Below are 19,987 nucleotides of genomic sequence, written 5' to 3' on the forward strand. Positions count from 1 at the left end.
TCCCTCTGCTGTGTGCAGTCTACGGACTTGGTTACCTGTGTCCCAGCCACTCCAGCCTTGACTAAAAGGAGCCAAGGTACAGCTCAGGCCATGGCTTCAGAGAGTGCAAGCCCCAAGCCTTGGCAGCTTCCACGTGGTGTTGAGCCTGCAGGTGCACGGAAGTCAATAATGGGGAACCTCCACCGAGATTTCAGAGGATGAATGGATATGCCTGGATGCTCAGTTAGAAGTTTGCTGCAGGGGCGGTGCTCTTATGGAGAACCTCTGCTAGTGCAGTGCGGAAGGGACATGTGGGGTCAGAGCCCCCCCCAACAGAGTCCCTATTGGGGCACCACCTAGTGGAGCTGCGAGAAGAGGACCACCGTCCTCCAGACCCCAGAATGATAGATCCACTCATGGCTTTCACCACATGCCTGGAAAAGCCGCAGACACTCAACACCAGCCCATGAAAGCAGCTGGGAGGGAGGCTGTACCCCGCAGAGCCACAGGGGCAGAGCTGCCCAAGACCATGGGAACCCACCTCTTGCATCAGTGTGACCTGGACGTGAGACATGGAGTCAAAAGAAATCATTTTGGAACTTTGAGATTTCACTGCCCTGCTGGATTCTGGACTTGCGATGGGGCCTGTAGCCCCTTTGTTTTGGCCAATTTCTCCCATTTGGAATGGCTGTACTTACCCAATGCCTGTACCCCCATTGTACCTAGGAAGTAACTAGCTTGCTTTTGATTTTACAGGCTCATAGGTGGAAGGGACTTGCCTCGTCTCAGATGAGACATTGGACTGTGGACTTTTGAGTTAATGCTGAAATGAGTTAAGACTTCAGGGGACTGTTGGGAAGGCATGATTGGTTTTAAAATGTGAGGACGTGAGATTTGGGAGGGGCCAGGGGTGGAATGATATGGTTTGGCTGTGTCCCCACCCACATCTCATCTTGAATTCCTATGTGTTGTGGGAGGGACCCGGTGGGAGGTAATTGAATCATGGGGGCAAGTCTTTCCTGTGTTGTTCTCGTGACAGTGAATAAGCCTCACGAGATCTGATGGTTTTAAGAAGAGGAGTTCCCTTGCACAAGCTTGCTCTCTCTTTGCTTGCTGCCATCCACGTAAGATGTGACTTGCTCCTCCTTGCCTTCCGCCATGATTGTGAGGCCTCCCCAGCCACGTGGAACTGTTAAGTCCAATTAAACCTCTTTCTTTTGTAAATTGCCCAGCCTCAGGTATGTCTTTATTAGCAGCGTGAAAATGGACTAATATAGCATGTTTAGAGAATAAACCATTTTATCCCTAATTATACTATTTTAGAGTTAAAATTTAAATTATTTAGCTTAAACCAGGGTATTCGAAGACTTCAAAAGCACTAAAAATGAAACTTGTAATTTCAGCCAAACCTACAAAATTAGAGTGACCATGCTTATGGTAATTTGCAAAATTACCACCAAAAAAAGGTAGTTTCCTTGGCCTTCTGAGCCCATGGTGGGGGCTACACTTCTTAGTCCCCTTATGGTTGGGGACTGTGGGGCAAAGGGGATATAATTATTAATAGCCCATGAGTCATCAGCATGTGTAATCTGTGGGCTAGGCACTGATAACTACAGTGTGAAATCCTTGAGATTGTTCTCTTTGGCAGAGCAGCCAGAAACATTCAAGATGGCAACTGCTCTGTCAGGCTGGATCCCTGCATGACTGGTCAACCTTGGTGGACACGTACTATGAGCAAAAAAATAAATAAACATTTGTTATCTCAATCACTGAGACTCTGGAGTTGTTAGTTACCACAACATAACCCAGCCTGTCCTATCTGATACAATGTTCTTCTACCATTTACAATCCAGAAAATGTAAGTATTCTACTGAGTTAGAGTTAAGAAGAAATATGTCAGCAAAGTGAAGAATATGGTCATATCATCCTTTTAGGCAGGAGTAAGATGGACCAAGGAAACCAAACAGAAATAGAGCCAACGGGTTGGGCTAGTTACTGGGATCACTAATTTTGTTTTAATTCTGAGTGCAAGAGTTCCACTGATTAACCACCTAGTATTTCCAATTCAAGCAGTAATTGTGCATATGTAATACCTCTATTATGTACTAGACAGTCTGAAATACAGTCATGAGATAGGTTAAGGCCCCTACCTCATGGTATTTATAATTTGACAGAGCTATCAACTGTGATTATTTCATTTTCTTCCACTTTCCCGGCAAGTTTTCAAATTCTAGTTCGTATTTCCTTTAAAGTAAAAAAAGAATTAGGAAAAATCTTGGCATTCTCAATCTTCAGTAACTCAATCTACCTTTAGTTATAACTAAATTATGTCCCTTTAAAAATGTTCATTGCTAGCCACATATTTTTAGCCTATCATGTTTCCTTATGGTTTCACTTTAGTCATTTATTCCTCATTGCTTTCCTTATATCTCATGACAGTTTTTTTTCTTCCACTGCCTAGTTGCCCTTTCTCTGTCTCTGTCTTCCTTGTGTTCATCTTCCTCTTTCCCTGGAAATTAACTGCTGGAAAACCTTCAAGTCTCAGTCCTAGGCCCTAGGAGATCTCATCCATTTCTGTGTGTTCAACCACTTACTCCCAAACAATGACTCATAAAATTAAATCTAACTCAGATCTCTCCTTTGAGTCCCAGATCTAAATATCCAACTGCCTACTCCAACATCTCCACTGTGATATCTCAAAATCACCTCCAAATTATCACATTCAAATTTAATCTATAAACTTCTCTTGCAAACCAATGATGCAAAACAGTGTCTATTGTCCCCTATCTCACTGAATGGCCCACCATGCATCCAGTCACTCAATCCAGAAACCCTGGGTTCATTCCTGACCACTCCTCTACCTCAGTCCACAAATCCAGAACATGACTATGTCCTCCCTGATACATTCTCATATGTTCCAAACAACTCTAGGTCCATCTTCTTCTTCCCATCTCTACAACTACCACTGCTACCTCGTCCAAGTTCCAAGTTGACCCTCTCTCCAGTGGATCACTGAAACGGCCTATCTGGTTTTTCATAACTATTCCTCTTCCCACATCCTCAATCATTCTTCCCATTGCAGCAAATGTGATCTCTGTAAAATTTAAATCTTATCAAGTCATTCTTAATAAGTCCTGTTGAAAACCCTTCAATGGCTTCCTACCGCTCTTAGGATAGAAACCAAAATCCCATAAATGGTCTAGGAGGCCCTACATGGTCTGGCCTCAACTTACATCTCTAGCCTCATCTTGTTCCACACACTTCCTCACTCTACACTTAAACTACAGTGACCTTCTTTCATTTTCTAGAACATTCCACACTCCCTTCCACCACAGGACTTTTGTGGTGCTCTTTCCATCTTCTGGAATATTCTTTTTTTTCCCATTGTGATGGAGAGAATAATAGTCGCCCAAAGATGTCCATGCCGTAATTCCTGGAGCCTCTGAATATGTTACCTTACATGGCAAAAGGGACTTTGCAGATGTGATTAAAGTTCTTGAGATGTGGTGATTATTCTGGATTACCTAGTGGGCCCAATATAATCACAAGCGTCTTTATGAAAGGAAGGAGGGAGGGTCAGAGTGAAAGAAAGAGATGGAACAACAGAATCAAGAGGGTCATGGTCAGAGAGATTTGAAGATACTGTACTTTGACGATGAAGGAAGAGGCCACGAAGTAATGTGGAAAAGGCAAAAAAAAAAAAGGATCCTCCCTTAGAGATTCCAGAAGGAACACACCCCTCTTGACAACCTGGTGTTAGGACTTCTGCCTTCCCAAACTGTAAGATGAGAAATCTGTGTTGTGGTTTAAACACAGTGAGTTTGTGGCAATTTGTTACAACAGCAATAGAACACCAACACACCCATCTTCACCAGTAAATGATAGATTCTACCAGCCTCAGGCCAAACGTAATTTCTCAGAGTTCCTTAAACTCCCTAATTAGGCCAAAAGTCCCTCTTACACATTCTCAAAGCATCCTTTACATCGGTAATTAAAGTTATAATTATACAGTTGTTTGTATAATTGACTATGTGACTAATACGTGTTTTCTGTACTGGGCTGAAGCTCCACAAGACTCGGAACCACATCTAATTTTATGTACCAAAGTATCTGGCAAGGTGCCTGGCCCATAGCAATTGCTCATGGACTTTCATTGCAGCAAATACTTCAATAATTATCTGTTATCCTCTGCGAAGCAGTTGTGCCATTTTGGTAGATAACCCACTGAGAGTCTTTGCTCAGCCCTCTTGCTCTACCCTGAATGGGCCCTTTAACCTGAAGACCTGAATGTTTCTTCAACTCAAAGAAATTTACTTCTATAAGCTGGTAATTCCCTCTTTTCATTCTCTTTGTTCACTCCTTCTGAAATGACTACCAGATGAACATTAAAACTTTTGTCTACTTCCATTCTTTATGCGTTTATGCTGCATTCTGGAAGAAATACACAGCTCGGTCTTTCTGATCACTAATTTGATCTTTAGCTATGTCTAGCTAAAATTCCATATCAGTCCCTCGATGTAGGATTTTTAAATATAATCATTGAAATCATAAGCACAAAAATTTCTAACGGATCCTTTGATAATGGTCAGTTATTGTGTTATGGGCAAGTTGTCCTCCCTCATTTCTAAAAATATGTTGATGCTTTATTTTTAAATCATATTCAGTTTGTTCTGCAAACTCAATTTTCTTTAGTATTAAGTCATTCGTGGTACTAATTTTCCTAAATTATTCAGCAACCTCTCGTTGCTGAAGTCGCCCTTGCACCTGCTTATAGTCGCTGGGTTTGTTTGCCGCAGTCTGCCTTGGAGAATGTGGTGGAAGGATACAGATGTGGTGCTGGGTGGTGCACCCACAGTTTTCTGTTCTGGGCGTGAGAATCCCAGCCGCTCCCCTGGGGTCAGCAGCCACCGGCAGCACTGTCCTTCCTCTTCAGCCTTATAATGGCTTAGCTATTCTAAGTGCTGTTCCCTAATTAATCAGCCTGACCACTGGAAAACAGAATTTTTAGCAAGAAGCTGTTTTTCTTTATCTAAGAAACAGAAGTTCTGAATATGAAGCCCTAGATAAGTTCTGGGGTTCCATAAAACCCCAGAAATTACAAATAAAATTATATTTTCTATGGGCATTTTCCAAAGTAGAGATTGACAGCTTTCCTAGAATATCCAAAAGGTCCTGTAACTAAAAATATTAAGAGCTGTTTCCTAATGATTTAGGGAGGAAAATGTTTAATGTAAATATGGGTTATTTGCCCATCTGTTTTTTCTACCAAGCTGTTTTTTCTACCTTTCAAAAACAGTAGCAGCTTTATAAGAATGTTAACTATTGGAAAGCTGGTTGACCAAGATTTTATTATATTTATAATGGATAAAGTCATGTAAGCAAATGGGATGGAATACATAGCTTCAAAAGAAAGAGAATGTCACATTTACAAAATAAAAACCTATTAGAGACCTTGGATGTTTTAAATGACTTTAAAAACACTTCTAATTTCTTTCCATTTGATACTCTTATGAATGAAGAAATAGTGTAAACAAACAAACCCACAATTACTTAAGACATCTTACCCAAAAAGTGATTATTAAAGGGAGAGATGATATCAGCTTCAAAAATAATTAACAATCAACATTCTAAAAAAAAAAACAAAAAACAAAGTACCATACACACCTTGTTAGTCTCTGTATACCTGGCACCTGCAGAATGCCTGGCTTCAATAAATATTTTTTGAATCATTAGAGAAAGGAAAGATGGAGTTTGTCTCAACATGCTATTTTAAGAGTTTCCACCTCCTTAAGAAGGAAGGTAGTATATTATTTCAACTGATTAATGAAATAGAAAGACAGCAGAACTAAGACAAGATGAATGTAAAAGCTTACATTTATAGATCAATGAGAAGATGTGATCCCCCCAATAAGACAGCAAAATACTTAAGAATCCCATTGAATTAAAAGTAGACCCAGCTTTTCAAAAACACTAACCCAAAAATGAATCTTGATATATATGAAGTAATCATTCATCACTTGTTAAAAACTTATAGAAGAACAAAATAATATTCTGCCCTCTGCATTTTAAAATCTATAAAGAAAAGATTAACAAAGTCAAAACAGCGGAATCAAATGTATGAGTGGTAAACGGCTCTTGGGCTGCCTGCTCAAGCCCACTTCCACTCTGTGGAGTGTACTTTGGTTTCAATAAATCTGTGCTTACGTTGTTTCAAAAAAAAAAAAAAGAGTGGTAAATGGTTTCTATAAGGAAAACTGAAGAAGTTCTGTTGCCTCTGACAAGAAGAGAAAAATAAGCTATATATTATCTTTTGAATAAATTAGGAAAAAAGAAGCAAATCAAAGTATTTCTACTACTCCATAAAAAGTTACATAAAAGTTACTATCTACTTACACCTCTGTAGGAAAAGTGGGGCAGACATAGGAAAAACCTTTATGACATGACCAAAAGAGCTGTTAATTTTGAAATAAGATACAAGGAAAGTCATCTCTGTACTTCCCAAGTTTCTTAAACAGAAAAATGACAAAGGTGTCAACATTTGTCTGCCTGGGATGGGGCCTGAACTAGATTTCACATGATCCCTTTCAGCTGTATTACTTTGGTCTATGAAGGAAAATGTCCAATTCCTTTCAACATGGAGTTTAGAATGATCTGATGTGCACAGATAAAGAAAGAACTTTCATTTTTTGACCTCCCAGACTTCTGATGGTCAACATAATAGTCCAAAACACATTTAACAGCAGTAGTACAACCTCAGTAAGAAACAAAATAAGCATACCTCCTGTTCTTCCGTTGCCAATCTGTACAGCAGGTTGAAGACTTCCTTCATTTTTCAATAAATGAGGCAAATGATAATAAATACTTGGCACTTGAAGAGATTTTTTGCTTGTTAACTCCTTTAACAGCTTTAGGGTATTATCTGAAACACAGAAGTATAATTAATACACAAGAATTACCTTACAGAAGTTGCTGATTTTATGAAATCAGCAGTAAAAATTAATGAGAACTAGAACTAAAGAATTTTCTTTCCTAGTTTCACACTCTGATGAATGAGATCTCCATTTAAGATGAAAAGGACACTTTCAAAGCCAAAGTCTCACAGGTCATGATGTTGATAAAACTGGGTGAAGGAAACCAAAATGGCCAGCTAGAGGACCGTAAGAAGGTGGTATGCTAAGGGCTCACTTCTATAATGTATTAGAACTCAAGTTTGCCAAACAGACTCTAAATATACTGTTGGCTGATGAAAATGTAATAAATAATAAGTACATTAACCATCAGTCACTTCCATTTTCTTTCTTTTTTTTTTTTGAGACAGGGTCTTGCTCTGTAGCCCAGGCTGGTGTCCACTGGCACAATCACGGTTCACTGTCGCCTTGACCTCCCAGGCTCAAGAGATCCTCCCCACCTCAGCCTCCTGAGTACCTGGGACTGCAGGCACATACTACCACATCAGCTAATTTAAAAGAAAAAATTTTTGGCCGGGCGCGGTGGCTCACGCCTGTAATCCCAGCACTTTGGGAGGCCGAGGCGGGCGGATCACGAGGTCAGGAGATCGAGACCATCCTGGCTAACTAAAAATACAAAAAATTAGCCGGGCGTGGTGGCGGGCGCCTGTAGTCCCAGCTACTCGGGAGGCTGAGGCAGGAGAATGGCGTGAACCCGGGAGGCGGAGCTTGCAGTGAGCTGAGATTGCGCCACTGCACTCCAGCCTGGGCGACAGAGCCAGACTCCGTCTCAAAAAAAAAGAAAAAAAGAAAAAAAGAAAAAATTTTTTTTTGTACAGACGGGAGTCTCACTATGTTGCCCAGGCTGGTCTCAAACTCCTGGCTCAAGCAATCCTCCTGTCTTGGCCTCCCAAAGTGCTGGGATTACAGGCATGAGCTACCATGCTCAGCCATTCACTTTCTTTATGCATTACATGTTATCAAAATTTCACATGGAAGGAATTTTTTTCTGAAAACTTCAAGTAAAATAATATAAACAGCACAAGTTGAGAATATCCAGTACAGATCACAACTTTCAAATAGTTTCATTTTTTTTCTCACTCCATTTTATACATAGGATGTTTCCGTTTTTATTAGAGGAACCAATGAATCATTTAATGATATGAAATAAAAATTTGGTAGTAGAAATAATATTGTTTTAAAATTTCATTAAATTTGAATTTAATCTTAGGAAAAAGGAAGCTAGCAGTAGGAATGTTACCTCAACTTCATTAAAAATATGAGAAGAACCAAAAATTCATGAAAGAAATGCAAATGACTGTCATATGTAAAATTAAAGTTTAATCTCATGCGTAAAGAAACAATTACAAATTATAATATATCAATTTCCACCTATGAAATTAGCAGATTAAATAATATTAAATATTGGTGATAACAAGATAAATGTTCCAACTATTCAAAACAGCAGCAAAAACCTTAAAACATTTCTGTCCTATTACTCAGTAATTTCCCTTTTAAGAATTTAGCTTCTCTGCATTCAACAAATATTTAGTGATTATCTATTTTATTCCAGCAAATGTATCATTTGTTCAAAAATCAAGTCATCAAAACACAGATCCTATTTCTAAGAAGACCATAATCTAATGAAAATAACTTAAAGGTTACCAGAAATATGATTGATTTATATACAAATATGTTCATCAGAGTTATAAACTAGGGGGGAAAAACAACCCAGAAAAACCCATTTGAATAACTGTAGAAAAAAATGTTTAATATATTGTGGTATATATAGCTGGCATAGTCACAGCCACTAAAAATAATATTTTGAAGATTAATGACAAAGTTTTAAAATGCTCATAGTATAATTTCAAGAGTGAAAATCAGGCCATCATACACAATAACAATTTTGAAGAAAAATATTCATGGAAAAAATACTAGAAGGAAACAAAAAATGTTAGTAGAAATCACTTGGCATCAGGTTTATCGGTGATTTATTTTTTATCTACACTAGTCCATGAGTTTCAACATCAGGGTGACATAATGCAAAGTTTATCAGCAGGAGGAGAAGGAGCATGCAACTTTATAAATAAGGTGAGGCAGTGGATCTGGAGATGAGAGGAATTCATGTGTTTTTAAAACAGGTGAAGCTAAATGAAAAAGTATGCTAATCTAGAAAAATTATGCAAATTTAGAGGCAATCAATTAGATACATATGTCAATTTAATTATCAGATAAAGAAGAGCACAGAAAGAGAGATCATTTGCCCTCATCTTACTCTGACCAGGATTTCTCAGAGAGGAAACAGGCCAGATACTCCTAAAGTATCCACTAGGAAACTATGTATGTTCTGTATTATAAATAAGGTTTAAGAGCACGAATTGCTTCAAATAGCTCAAAGATTTCTCCAGAGTCCATCTGAAGTCCACACATAAGTCATCACAGAAACATGTATACACGAAAAATTAAATTTTAATCTCATTTTGAATAATTTAACCTCATTTTCAAAAGATGCACGTTCTTCACCAGTGCCAATGAAATTTATTCCACTGCAATTTAACTTTTCTTGTTTTTGAGATGGAGTCTCTCTCTGGAGTGCAGAACTGGAATGCAGTGGCAGGATCACAGCTCACTGCAACCTCTGCCTCAAGGGTTCAAGCGATTCTCCTGCTTCAGCCTCCTAAGTAGCTGGCACTACAGGCGCACACCAACATGCCCGGCTAATTTTTGTATTTTTAGTAGGGATGAGGTTTCACCATGTTGGCCAGCCTGGTCTTGAACTCCTGACCACAAATGATCTGCCCGCCTCGGCCTCCCAAAGTGCTGGGATTATAGGCGTGGGCCAACACACCCAGCCAATTTAACTTAATATGACTCTCTTAAAATCAGATTTAGCAGGTAATAAACTTTTTTTTTTTTTTTTTTTTTTTTGTAATTTACTAGAAAAGAAAGTTTTGTGTGGTGGTTTTTCTCTCTGAAAAGGCTGGCTTATAAACTATTCTACATGACTTTCAAAAAAAAATTCCACATGCCCCTTTGCAAATCTAATCTTTTTCAGCTGGGTGCGGTGGCTCACGCCTGTAATCTCAGCACTTTGGGAGGCTGAGGGGGTGGATCACGAGGTCAGGAGATCAAGACCATCCTGGCTAACATCGTGAAACCCCATCTCTACTAAAAATACAAAAAAATTAGCCAGGTGTGGTGGCGGGCGCCTGTAGTAACAGCTATTCAGGAGGCTGAGGCAGAAGAATGGTGTGAACCCTGGAGGTGGAGCTGGCAGTGAGCCAAGATTGCGCCACTGCATTCCAGCCTGGGCTACAGAGCGAGACTCTGTCTCAAAGAAAAAAAAAAAAAAAAATATATATATATATATATGTAAAATCTTTTTATAATATAAAAAATACTGTTTGTACCTGAAAACTTATTCAACGCATCCTTACTTCCATTTGTTTCTGCTCCTACACGCTTGAACTGTTGCACAATCGTATTTAATTCAGAAGAGCGCTGTGAGATTCTGTGTTCAGCTATTCGAAGACGTTCTTTCAAAGCAAGGAATTCTCGTTGATAAGCAATCAGTTTTTCTAGAAGCAAAACCAAAACAGTTATAGTATATGTCTTAAAGCAAACAATATAATCTAAATGGAACTGTAAAATTACAAAGTTTAAAGTTGAGTTTTTCAGAAGAAAATATTCATTGATACAGAACTGAAAAAAAAAGGGTTCTGACTTGTTATATAACAAAGTTTATATGCTCTTATTATTTGTAAGAATGCTGTTAATGCTTATTATTATTATGCTCTTATTATTGGTAAAAATGTGAGCAGTCTCCAGCACTTCATATAATTAAAGATGGATAAAATGATAAAAGGTTTTAGAATAAACACTTTAAAGCATCATACTAACATCATCTGTCAAAGGGTACAAACAACTATAAAGACCATATTCACATCAACCAGATAGAGAGATGAGGCAGAAACTGATGGTAATTTATATAATAATATAATGAATATAACATATTTTATAGCATAATCATTAATTTCCATAGACCAAACTTTTCCTCTGAACTTCCTAGTCCTCAAAGATTTCCCTAGGCCAGACTTTGGTCAAAGCCCTGATCTCTAAAAACCCAGTGAGTGGCCAGGCGTGGTGGCTCACACATGTAATCCCAGCACTCTAGGAGGCCAAGGTGGAGGATGGCTTGAGCCCAGGAGTTCAAGACCAGCCTAGATGGCCGGGCGCGGTGGCTCACGCCTGTAATCCCAGCATTTTGGGAGGCCGAGGCGGGCAGATCACGAGGTCGGGAGATCGAGACCATCCTGGCTAACATGGTGAAACCCTGTCTCTACTAAAAATACAAAAAATTAGCCGGGAGCGGTGGTGGACGCCTGTAGTCCCAGCTACTCGGGAGGCTGAGGCAGGAGAATGGCATGAACCCGGGAGGCGGAGCTTGCAGTGAGCAGAGATCGCGCCACTGCACTCCAGCCTGGGCGACAGAGCAAGACTCCGTCTCAAAAAAAAAAAAAGACCAGCCTAGGCAACACAGTAAGACCCCATCTCTACAAAACAATAAAAAATTAGCTAGGCATGGTGGTGTATGCCTGTAGTCTCAGCTACTCAAGAGGCTGAGGTAGGAAGATTGCTAGAGCCCAAGTATTGGAGGCTACAGTGAGCTATGATCACACAACTGCACCCCAGCCTGGGCGACAGAGTGAGACCTTGTCTCAAAAAACAGTAGAATAAAAATCCACTGAGCTAGATGTACAACGACCCTTGTTAAAAGTCATTCATTTTAATAATTTGAGAGAATCACAAGTCAAAAAAACCTGGTCTAGGAAATAAAAGTGGGCTTTGATGAGGATAAACGTAGGCATTGAAACAATGAGTAGAAATGAAACAGCACAAAGTGTACAGTAGAATAGGCTCAAGCACAGAACTGGACAGCAACACCTGAGAGATGGTGGAAGAAGCCATTCATTTACTTGCTTGGAGGTACTGAATAGTAGTGGAGGCTGCAGGAATGTTATGCACAATGTCCACAACCTCATTAAATTAAGATAAACCGCAAGCGTGCTTCCAACTTCTGTAGCAAGCTAAAGCTACAATTTTGACACCTAAACAAACCTTAGAAAGGTTTTTTTTTTTTTTTTCTGAGACAGAGTCTCACTCTGTCGCCCAGGCTTGAGTACAGTGGCGCGATCTCGGCTCACTGCTGCAACCTCCGCCTCCTGGATTCAGACAATTCTCCCACCTCAGCCTCCCAAGTAGCTGGGATTACAGGCACGCACCACCACACCCAGATACTTTTCGTATTTTCAGTAGAGACGGGGTTTCACCATGTTGGTCAGGCTGGTCTCGAACTCCTGACCTCAGGTGATCCGCCTGCCTCGGCATCTGAAAGTACTGGGATTACAGGCATGAGCCACTGCGCCCAGCCAGAAAGTCTGTTTTTAATTTAACATTATAATTTCTGTTTTAATCATGGATAGAAGCAGTAAAAACAGACTTATGAAAAATGAATCTGCAGTCTTAATAACACTCAATTATACTGTTCCTTGTCCCTTACATAAAGATCCTTACAGTAAACACCTCTTAAGATTCCATAGCAGAAAAAAATATCTCTCTGTCTTAACTGCCATGCTTCACTACATGGAATAACAAAAGCATGTATGTCACCGTATTTGCCTTAATTTGCTCAGAAGGAAAGGAGAAGAGGTAGGACAGAGAAGGCTGTGATAGGGAAAGGGCATACCGGCAGCTCCAGGGTGCCGGCTAGGTTCTATTTCTCGATCTGGGTGTCACTCATGGTTTAAGCATTTTCTGAATGTGTAAATTCACAATATAAGAAATGTGAAAGAGATACTATTCCTAAACACAAAACTATAAACAATTCTATTAAACAATTATAAGAAGAGACACATAAGATTTATGTGAAGAAAAGTACAAGTCTTTTACTGAAGTCTATAATAGAATCAATAAAATTATCTCTTATTCCTAAATAGGAAGACTCAGTCTTACAAAAAGATTAATTCTACCCTAAGCAAAAGAAATTCAATTCAGTATCCTTTTCTGTTGTTGTTGTTGCTGTTCTTTTTTTGAGACGGAGTCTCGCTCTGTCGCCCAGGCTGGAGTGCAGTGGCGCGATCTCAGCTCACTGCAAGCTCCGCCTCCCGGGTTCACGCCATTCTCCTGCCTCAGCCTCCCGAGTAGCTGGGACTACAGGCGCCCGCCACCATGCCCAGCTAATTTTTCTATTTTTAGTAGAGATGGAGTTTCACCATGTTCACCATGTTAGCCAGGATGGTCTCTATCTCCTGACCTTGTGATCCGCCCGCCTCAGCCTCCCAAAGTGCTGGGATTACAGACGTGAGCCACCGCACCTGGCCCAATTCAGTATCTTTCAAAGTAACAAATTTTTTGAACTTGATGTATAATTCTAATATTTATCTAGAAGAATTAATGTTTTTAAATGGCCAAGGAAAATCTAGAAGATAATATGGGGGAACTTGCTCTGAGATCAGAGTATGTTATATGGTTTCAGAACCATATATGTTATATATATATGAAACCATATGTTATATGGTTTCAGTCCAGAGAGTGTGGACAAGGGCAGATCGGCATAAACACAGTGTCCAAACACAGCATGTGTCAAAACAGATCTTTGAGTTCTTCCCTCTTTATGTGAACAACATTAGAATACTACCCTTCAGACTTGAGCAGTGCCTAGATACTGGTTTCTCAACACCATTTGCCACTAAAATAAATTAGAACTCTTTGGAGGCCGGGCGTGGTAGCTCACCCTTATAATCCCAGCACTTTGGGAAGCCATGGCGAGAGGATCGCTTGAGCTGAGTTTGAGAACACCCTGGGCAACATGGCGAGACCACAACTCTAGTAAAAAAAAGAGTTTTTTTAAGAACTCTTTAGAGAAATAACTTTAAGATAAACCTAGAACATTCTTCTGCCAGCAAGAAAGCATTACCAAAAGAAAAAAATGACAGGACTTCTCCAAAGGGCACAGAAGGGCAGTGGAAAGGCCCCCACTGGCCAAATGGGGAACAATTTAAGAACCAAAATAAATATCGATGGTAATGGATTATAACCCATTGAATGAAATACGAATCCATGAGTCCGTATCAACAATAAATAAATAAAAATGAACAAATGAGGGGAAAGTGTTTCTTACAGAAGAAGGCCAATTACTAAATGTAGAAGAAATAATGAACATTAGAAAAACCGCCATTTGGGCCAGGTGCGGTGGCTCACGCCTGTAATCCCAGCACTTTGGGAGGCCAAGGTGGGCAGATCACCTGAGGTCGGGAGTTCAAGACCAGCCTGATCAACAAGGAGAAATCCCGTCTCTACTAAAAATACAAAATTAGCTGGACATAGTGGCGCATGCCTGTAATCCCAGCAACTTGGGAGGCTGAGACAGGAGAATCGCTTGAACCCGGGAGGCAGAGGCTGCAGGGAGGCAGAGGCTGCAGTGAGCCAAGATCACGCCCCTGCACTCCAGCCTGGGCAACAAGAGTGGAATTCCATCTCAAAAAAAGAAAAAAAAAACCCACCACTTTGCAACCATCATAGCAATAACTGACTCAGGCAAGCATCAAAAATGCATGCTAAAACTAACAGGTGAAAGTCTAATAAGAAACAGGTATTTATATCATCTCAAAATACCTCCCCACAAAGTACTCGTTACTTTACAAAGAGGGAAACGATAAAACCTAGCTGACACCACCTTCATCAAGTGATCAAAGTTAAAGTTGGCAATAATGGGACAGAGATCACGTGCCTCGTGAAGTGAACCCCAGAGGACACCCCGCATTACGTGGGATTCCTGCCCAAAAGGCATAATCTGATTCTAATCTCAAGGAAACATTGGACACATCCAAATTGGGGGATTATGTATAAAACAAATGGCGGCCGGGCATGATGGCTCACGCCTGTAATCCCAGCAGTTTGGGAGGCTGAGGTGGGCGGATCACAAGGTCAGGAGATCGAGACCATCCTGGCTAACACGGTGAAACCCCGTCTCTACTAAAAAAATACAAAAATTTAGCCGGGCGTGGTGGCGGGCGCCTGTAGTCCCAGCTATGCGGGAAGCTGAGGCAGGAGAATGGCGTGAACCCAGGAGGCGGAGGTTGCAGTGAGCTGAGATCGCGCCACTGCACTCCAGCCTGGGCGACAGAGCGAGACTCCGTCTCAAAATAAATAAATAAATAAATAAAAATTTAAAAAAATGGCTTCCACTTTAAGACGTGTCAAGGTCATCAAAGACAAAGGCTGAGGAAACGCCCAGGAGTAAGAGAAACTAAATGCAAAGCACTGTCCTGGACTGGATCCTGGACCAGAAGAAATAAATGCTGTCAAGAACATTACTGGAAAAATAACAGAACACAGACTACAGAATGGGTATGATTGTGCCAATGTTAAATTTCCTGAATTTGACACTCGAACTGTGGTAATGTAAGAGAATGTCCTGGTTCTTAGGAAATAAACATAAAATTATTTAGGGGTAAAGGGGCACGATTTCTGCAATTTACTCTGAAATGGTTCTGAAAAGAAACAAATATCTGTAGGAAGGAAGATGATAGAGGCAAAATGTTCACAATAGGTGAAATGTGTAGAGAACTTATTTGTACTATCTTGCAACTCTTCATTTCATCTTTTTTTTTTTTTAATACAATGATGCTTTAAAGTAAGCAGGAGATTGAATGGCAGATACAGGCTCAGTCTTTCATCAGCTCCTGAGTGGTAGAAAGGGATAGGAGTCTGAAGGCGGTCTCCATCCCCACATGCATTTTCTTGTTATGTTTTCAAATCACCCTCCCAGAGGCCAGCTTCAGCAAGTAGGAAGAATAAGCAGTCACAGTAGAGAAATGCCGCACCCCTAATTCTAAAATGCTTCCCTGCTTTGAGGGGAACTGTCCATGCTTTTGGAAAGTTAGCTTAGAAAAAGTCCCTGGGGGCCCATGGACTATTGGATAATGTCACAGGTATTTAGTTTCTAGCCCGGATGCTATTGCTGTTCTTAGTCCAAGACCCACAGCTATGAAAAGGCTCCAGAGGGGCCATTTTTTATCTCTCTCACATCCGTCCTTTGTTTCTAACTCCATTCTGCCACATTAAAAGAGTTCTCCACAACAACAGGGCAACTTCATATTCCATCTGGAAAGCCAACTCAGCTTTCTAGAACTTTCTAGAATTTTCCCTAGACTTTTCTCCATTTAGATTTCCCATAATACTATACAGCTTTCTTAAGGAAGAGAGTTGTTTATCTGCTTCCAGCATTCAGTTCACTTTAACATAACAGATGAAAAAATTCCTCCAAATTAATATGTTTGATAATTCCCTATTGTCAACATTAGTAGCAAAATTCTTATTTTTGCTTTTCTTAGAATCATTTCAATCGGTTTGTATAGGGGGTCATGGCGGGAAACTGAGGGAACTTTCATACTACCATCTTACTGGGAAGTGCCCAGTTTTGTTTATTGTTTTGTTTTTACTGTAGACAAAATCTAACTTTTTTAATTGTAGAAAATTATATGTTCAGCCTAGACAATGAAAGTACAAATTATGTTTTGTACAAATCGTGTTTTGTGAACCTAAGATTCTAAAACAAAATTTCCAGAGAAACCACTTTGATTCTTCAACTCAAATATTTAGGTCAGTTTCCAGTGAAAAGGGTAACTTTGGGCTTTCAAAGACTTACAAGGCTAAACTGTATAAAACTGCTCATATTTGATCCTTTTTGGCAAAAATGGTAATTTCATATGAAATTGTTCAACAGTATAAATGAATGATTAACACAAACAAAAAGCACCAATAAGTCACATCTAATGTGTGGTGAATAAAAACAGACCAGAGAACTTTATTTTTTAAACAATAGTAACTTCTTATCAGCAAGATGTACAAGATACTACTAAATTCAGAGCTAGTGTTAAAAACTGGCTTTTTGTATTGAAACAAAAACTACCAAAAGTTAAACCCACTCTTTATTTCTTAATTTAAAACATTTTAATATTTATTAGGTAATAAAATTCTGGCACTGAAAAAAATGTTGATAAGTCCTCTGGGCCGGGCATGGTGGCTCACACCTGAAATCCCAGTGCTCTGGGAGGCCGGGGCAGGAGGATTGCTTGAACCTAATAGTTCGAGACCAGCCTGGGCAAAATAGGGAGACCTTGTCTCTACAACAAATTTTCAAAAATTAGCCAGTGTGGTACTGCATGCCTGTAGCCCCAGCTACTCAGGAGGCTGAAGTGGGAGGATCCCTTGAGCCCAGGGGTTTGAGGCTGCAGTGAGTGGCAAATGTGCCACTGAACTGCAGCCTGGGTGATAGAGCAAGACCCTGTCTCTTAAAAAAAAAAAAAACAAAAAAAAACAGTAGTCATCTGGTTCAACCTCAGTACCACATTGAACTGATACAATTCTTTCCACAGATAAATTTTTTTTAAGTATGAATGAGGAAGGTTTTTAGTAAGATTCCAAAATTTGACAAGCTTTACTTCTCAGGAAGCCACTGCCTTTGAAAAATGTTTTATTTCACTTTTTAAAGATTTCACATGCATCACTCTTACACAACCATTTTAAATTAGAAAGAAGATGGCCTAGATGAAATTGCAGAAAATTTCCCACTTATAAACCTCTTAAGCATAAAGAAAAAAAAATAAAAGAACTGGATTCAGAGGGTGGTTTAGGAGAACTAATGCCATAAAAAGCCAAAAGACACAGTGAACGGCAGTCCAAATGAAACAGGCTGAAAGAACAGAACTTGAACAGACAATTCTAATTAGAATGGATAGCTAAAACTTACAAACGAGACCAAGTATCTCATTGTTTCCTGAATTTATCATGCATAAGAACCACCTAAAAGGGCTCATTAAAACACAGAATTCTGGACTTCACTTCCAGGGATCCTGATTCCATGGTCTGAGGTGGGGCCCAAGAATTTCTAGCAAGCTCCCAGGTGATGCTGATGTGCCACTCCCAGGTCCATGAGCGGAGAAGCCCAGAGGTAGCCAGCATTGTCCTCAGGGTAGTTCTAGACTCGAGCAGCCTAGAAGTTTATGTAGTTCTAGTCTACCAGTTCCTTCTCCTCTCCCTTCCTCTGGCCCACAGGTTAAGGGTTCCAGGGACAGGGGGCGCTCATTAAAATGTTTAGGGCCATAATCCTGAAGATTAACTTGGGACAGAGAGGGTTTTCCAAGTATCCAGTGAACACCAGTTTCAAAGGTCTCTTACATGGCATTATCAAGATTATTCTGGTTGTGGAGTACTCCAGTCAGGATCCAACACATACGCATGGATTCTGAAAATAGCTGCACCCTTCTAAATTCAAAAGGGAAAATGGGGCTCAGATATACAGGATCATACACTTTATTTAAATTAAAATAATGAAAATAATTCATTTACTCCCTTATAAGATGTTTTCAGTATACTTACAAAACAGTGACTAGTGAATACCAAATCGGCTATGGTTGAAATATTTTCTGGAACGCAACCACTATTTCTCTTAGCTGTTGGCTAATATAATCATTAACAGTGTCATTCAAAACAAACTTCCAGGTAGAGGTTTAATAAGTTAAGATCTATCCCCTGACCTAATAAACATAACACCTTAAGACAAACAAACGATGCTGCATGTACCTATAACACAGGTTTTTTTGGTGTTTTTTTTTTTTGGAGACAGAGTCTCGCTCTGCCACCCAGGCTAGAGTGCAGTGGCATGATCTCAGCTCACTGCAATCTCCGCCTCCTGGGTTCAAGCGATTCTCCTGCCTCAGCCTCCCAAAGAGCTGGGATTACAGGTGCACACTGCCACACTCGGCCAAGTTTTTGTATTTCAGTAGAGATGGGATTTCACTGTGTTGCCCAGGCTGGTCCTGAACTCCTGACCTCAAGTGATCTGCCCGCCTCGGCCTCCCAAATCTAAATAGACGTAATAATTTTCCTTGATTTCCCTTGAGAAAGGGCAATCTCTTTTTAGTAAGTTCATCATAAAGTCCCAAATTCCCTTATAATAATAAAATGAGGAACTATAAAAATTCATAACTCATGATAACATTCATTAGAGTACACTTAGCTATATGTTTATAACAGCTCTTCACTTCTAAAAATATTAACAATGATTGTATTCAACCTGACTTTTTAAAATTCAACAACCACAAGGAGCTTGGAGTAAAAATTATCAGATGGTTATAAACTATTTTCTTTAAGTACTTTAAAGTTACTGGGAGACACTTTTTCATAAAGGTGTATTTCATTCTAAAAGGAAAATTAAAAACATTTTGTATTCTGAAAGCTATAATGCCCTGTATTTCCTATGAAGAATCCTCAAGACACAGCATTAGAATTCTAATGTAGTTCTACATTAGAACTACAAAGATAACTACATAGTTATCTAATGTAGAACTATGTAGATAGTTATAACTGTTACAAACATATAGCTAAGTGTACTACGTAGATAGTTCTTCATTAGAACTATCTTTAACTAAAAAGCAGGGTACTGATAATTAACCAGTCACACACTATGGAGTAGCTCTACTAACAAGCGTGTCCTCTTACTGCATGTCCCTAGCTAGATCTGGATATTCCTTGTATGACCTATTTCATGCTTTCTCGTTCTTCCCTCTTCTCACTTTCCTTTTGCTCGTTCATTTCCACCTTCCCCCTCCTAATATTCTTCTGCACAGTTCTTTTCAAATTCTTCTGTGTTTCTTTTCTGGACTTATTTTCAATCAAACTACTGCTCTCACCTCTTTCTTTTCATGTTATTCATGCTCCCCCCACCCACCCCACAATAGCCCTGTCTCCTTTTTCTTTGTTTCAAATTACTGAGGACTTTATTTCTCCATGTGAATGGTTTAAACAGTCCACTTACTTGCCCTGCAGGCCCAGACCAAAATCACAGCTGACACCATTTGCAACACCTAGTGCTTCCAGGCTGCGGCACTCCCACTTTAACTGTGGGAACTTGACAGACTCACCCTGTGGTCTTATGAAAGGGGCCTAGCGAACCAGAAGATGCCTCAGACTGAAAAAGGAAAAAACAAATGAACCTG

General features: G+C 39.8%; 1 protein-coding gene across 3 annotated transcripts in view; it reads right to left on the minus strand.

The window, feature by feature from the left end:
- The window catches only part of MGAT4A (alpha-1,3-mannosyl-glycoprotein 4-beta-N-acetylglucosaminyltransferase A), a 121,197-nt gene that overhangs the window by 58,252 nt on the left and 42,958 nt on the right, over positions 1–19,987 (minus strand). For all 3 annotated transcript variants that reach the window (XM_031007132.3, XM_055378485.2, XM_031007144.3), the window contains exons 3-4: positions 10,337–10,504; positions 6,758–6,898 (exon numbers count right to left, since the gene is read on the minus strand). In XM_031007132.3, the coding sequence (XP_030862992.1) occupies positions 6,758–6,898; positions 10,337–10,504 (309 nt within the window). The remainder of the gene's footprint in view (positions 1–6,757; positions 6,899–10,336; positions 10,505–19,987) is intronic.

The sequence above is a fragment of the Gorilla gorilla genome, chromosome 12 (assembly GCF_029281585.2).
Source record: "Gorilla gorilla gorilla isolate KB3781 chromosome 12, NHGRI_mGorGor1-v2.1_pri, whole genome shotgun sequence".
In the NCBI taxonomy this organism is placed as follows: domain Eukaryota; kingdom Metazoa; phylum Chordata; class Mammalia; order Primates; family Hominidae; genus Gorilla; species Gorilla gorilla.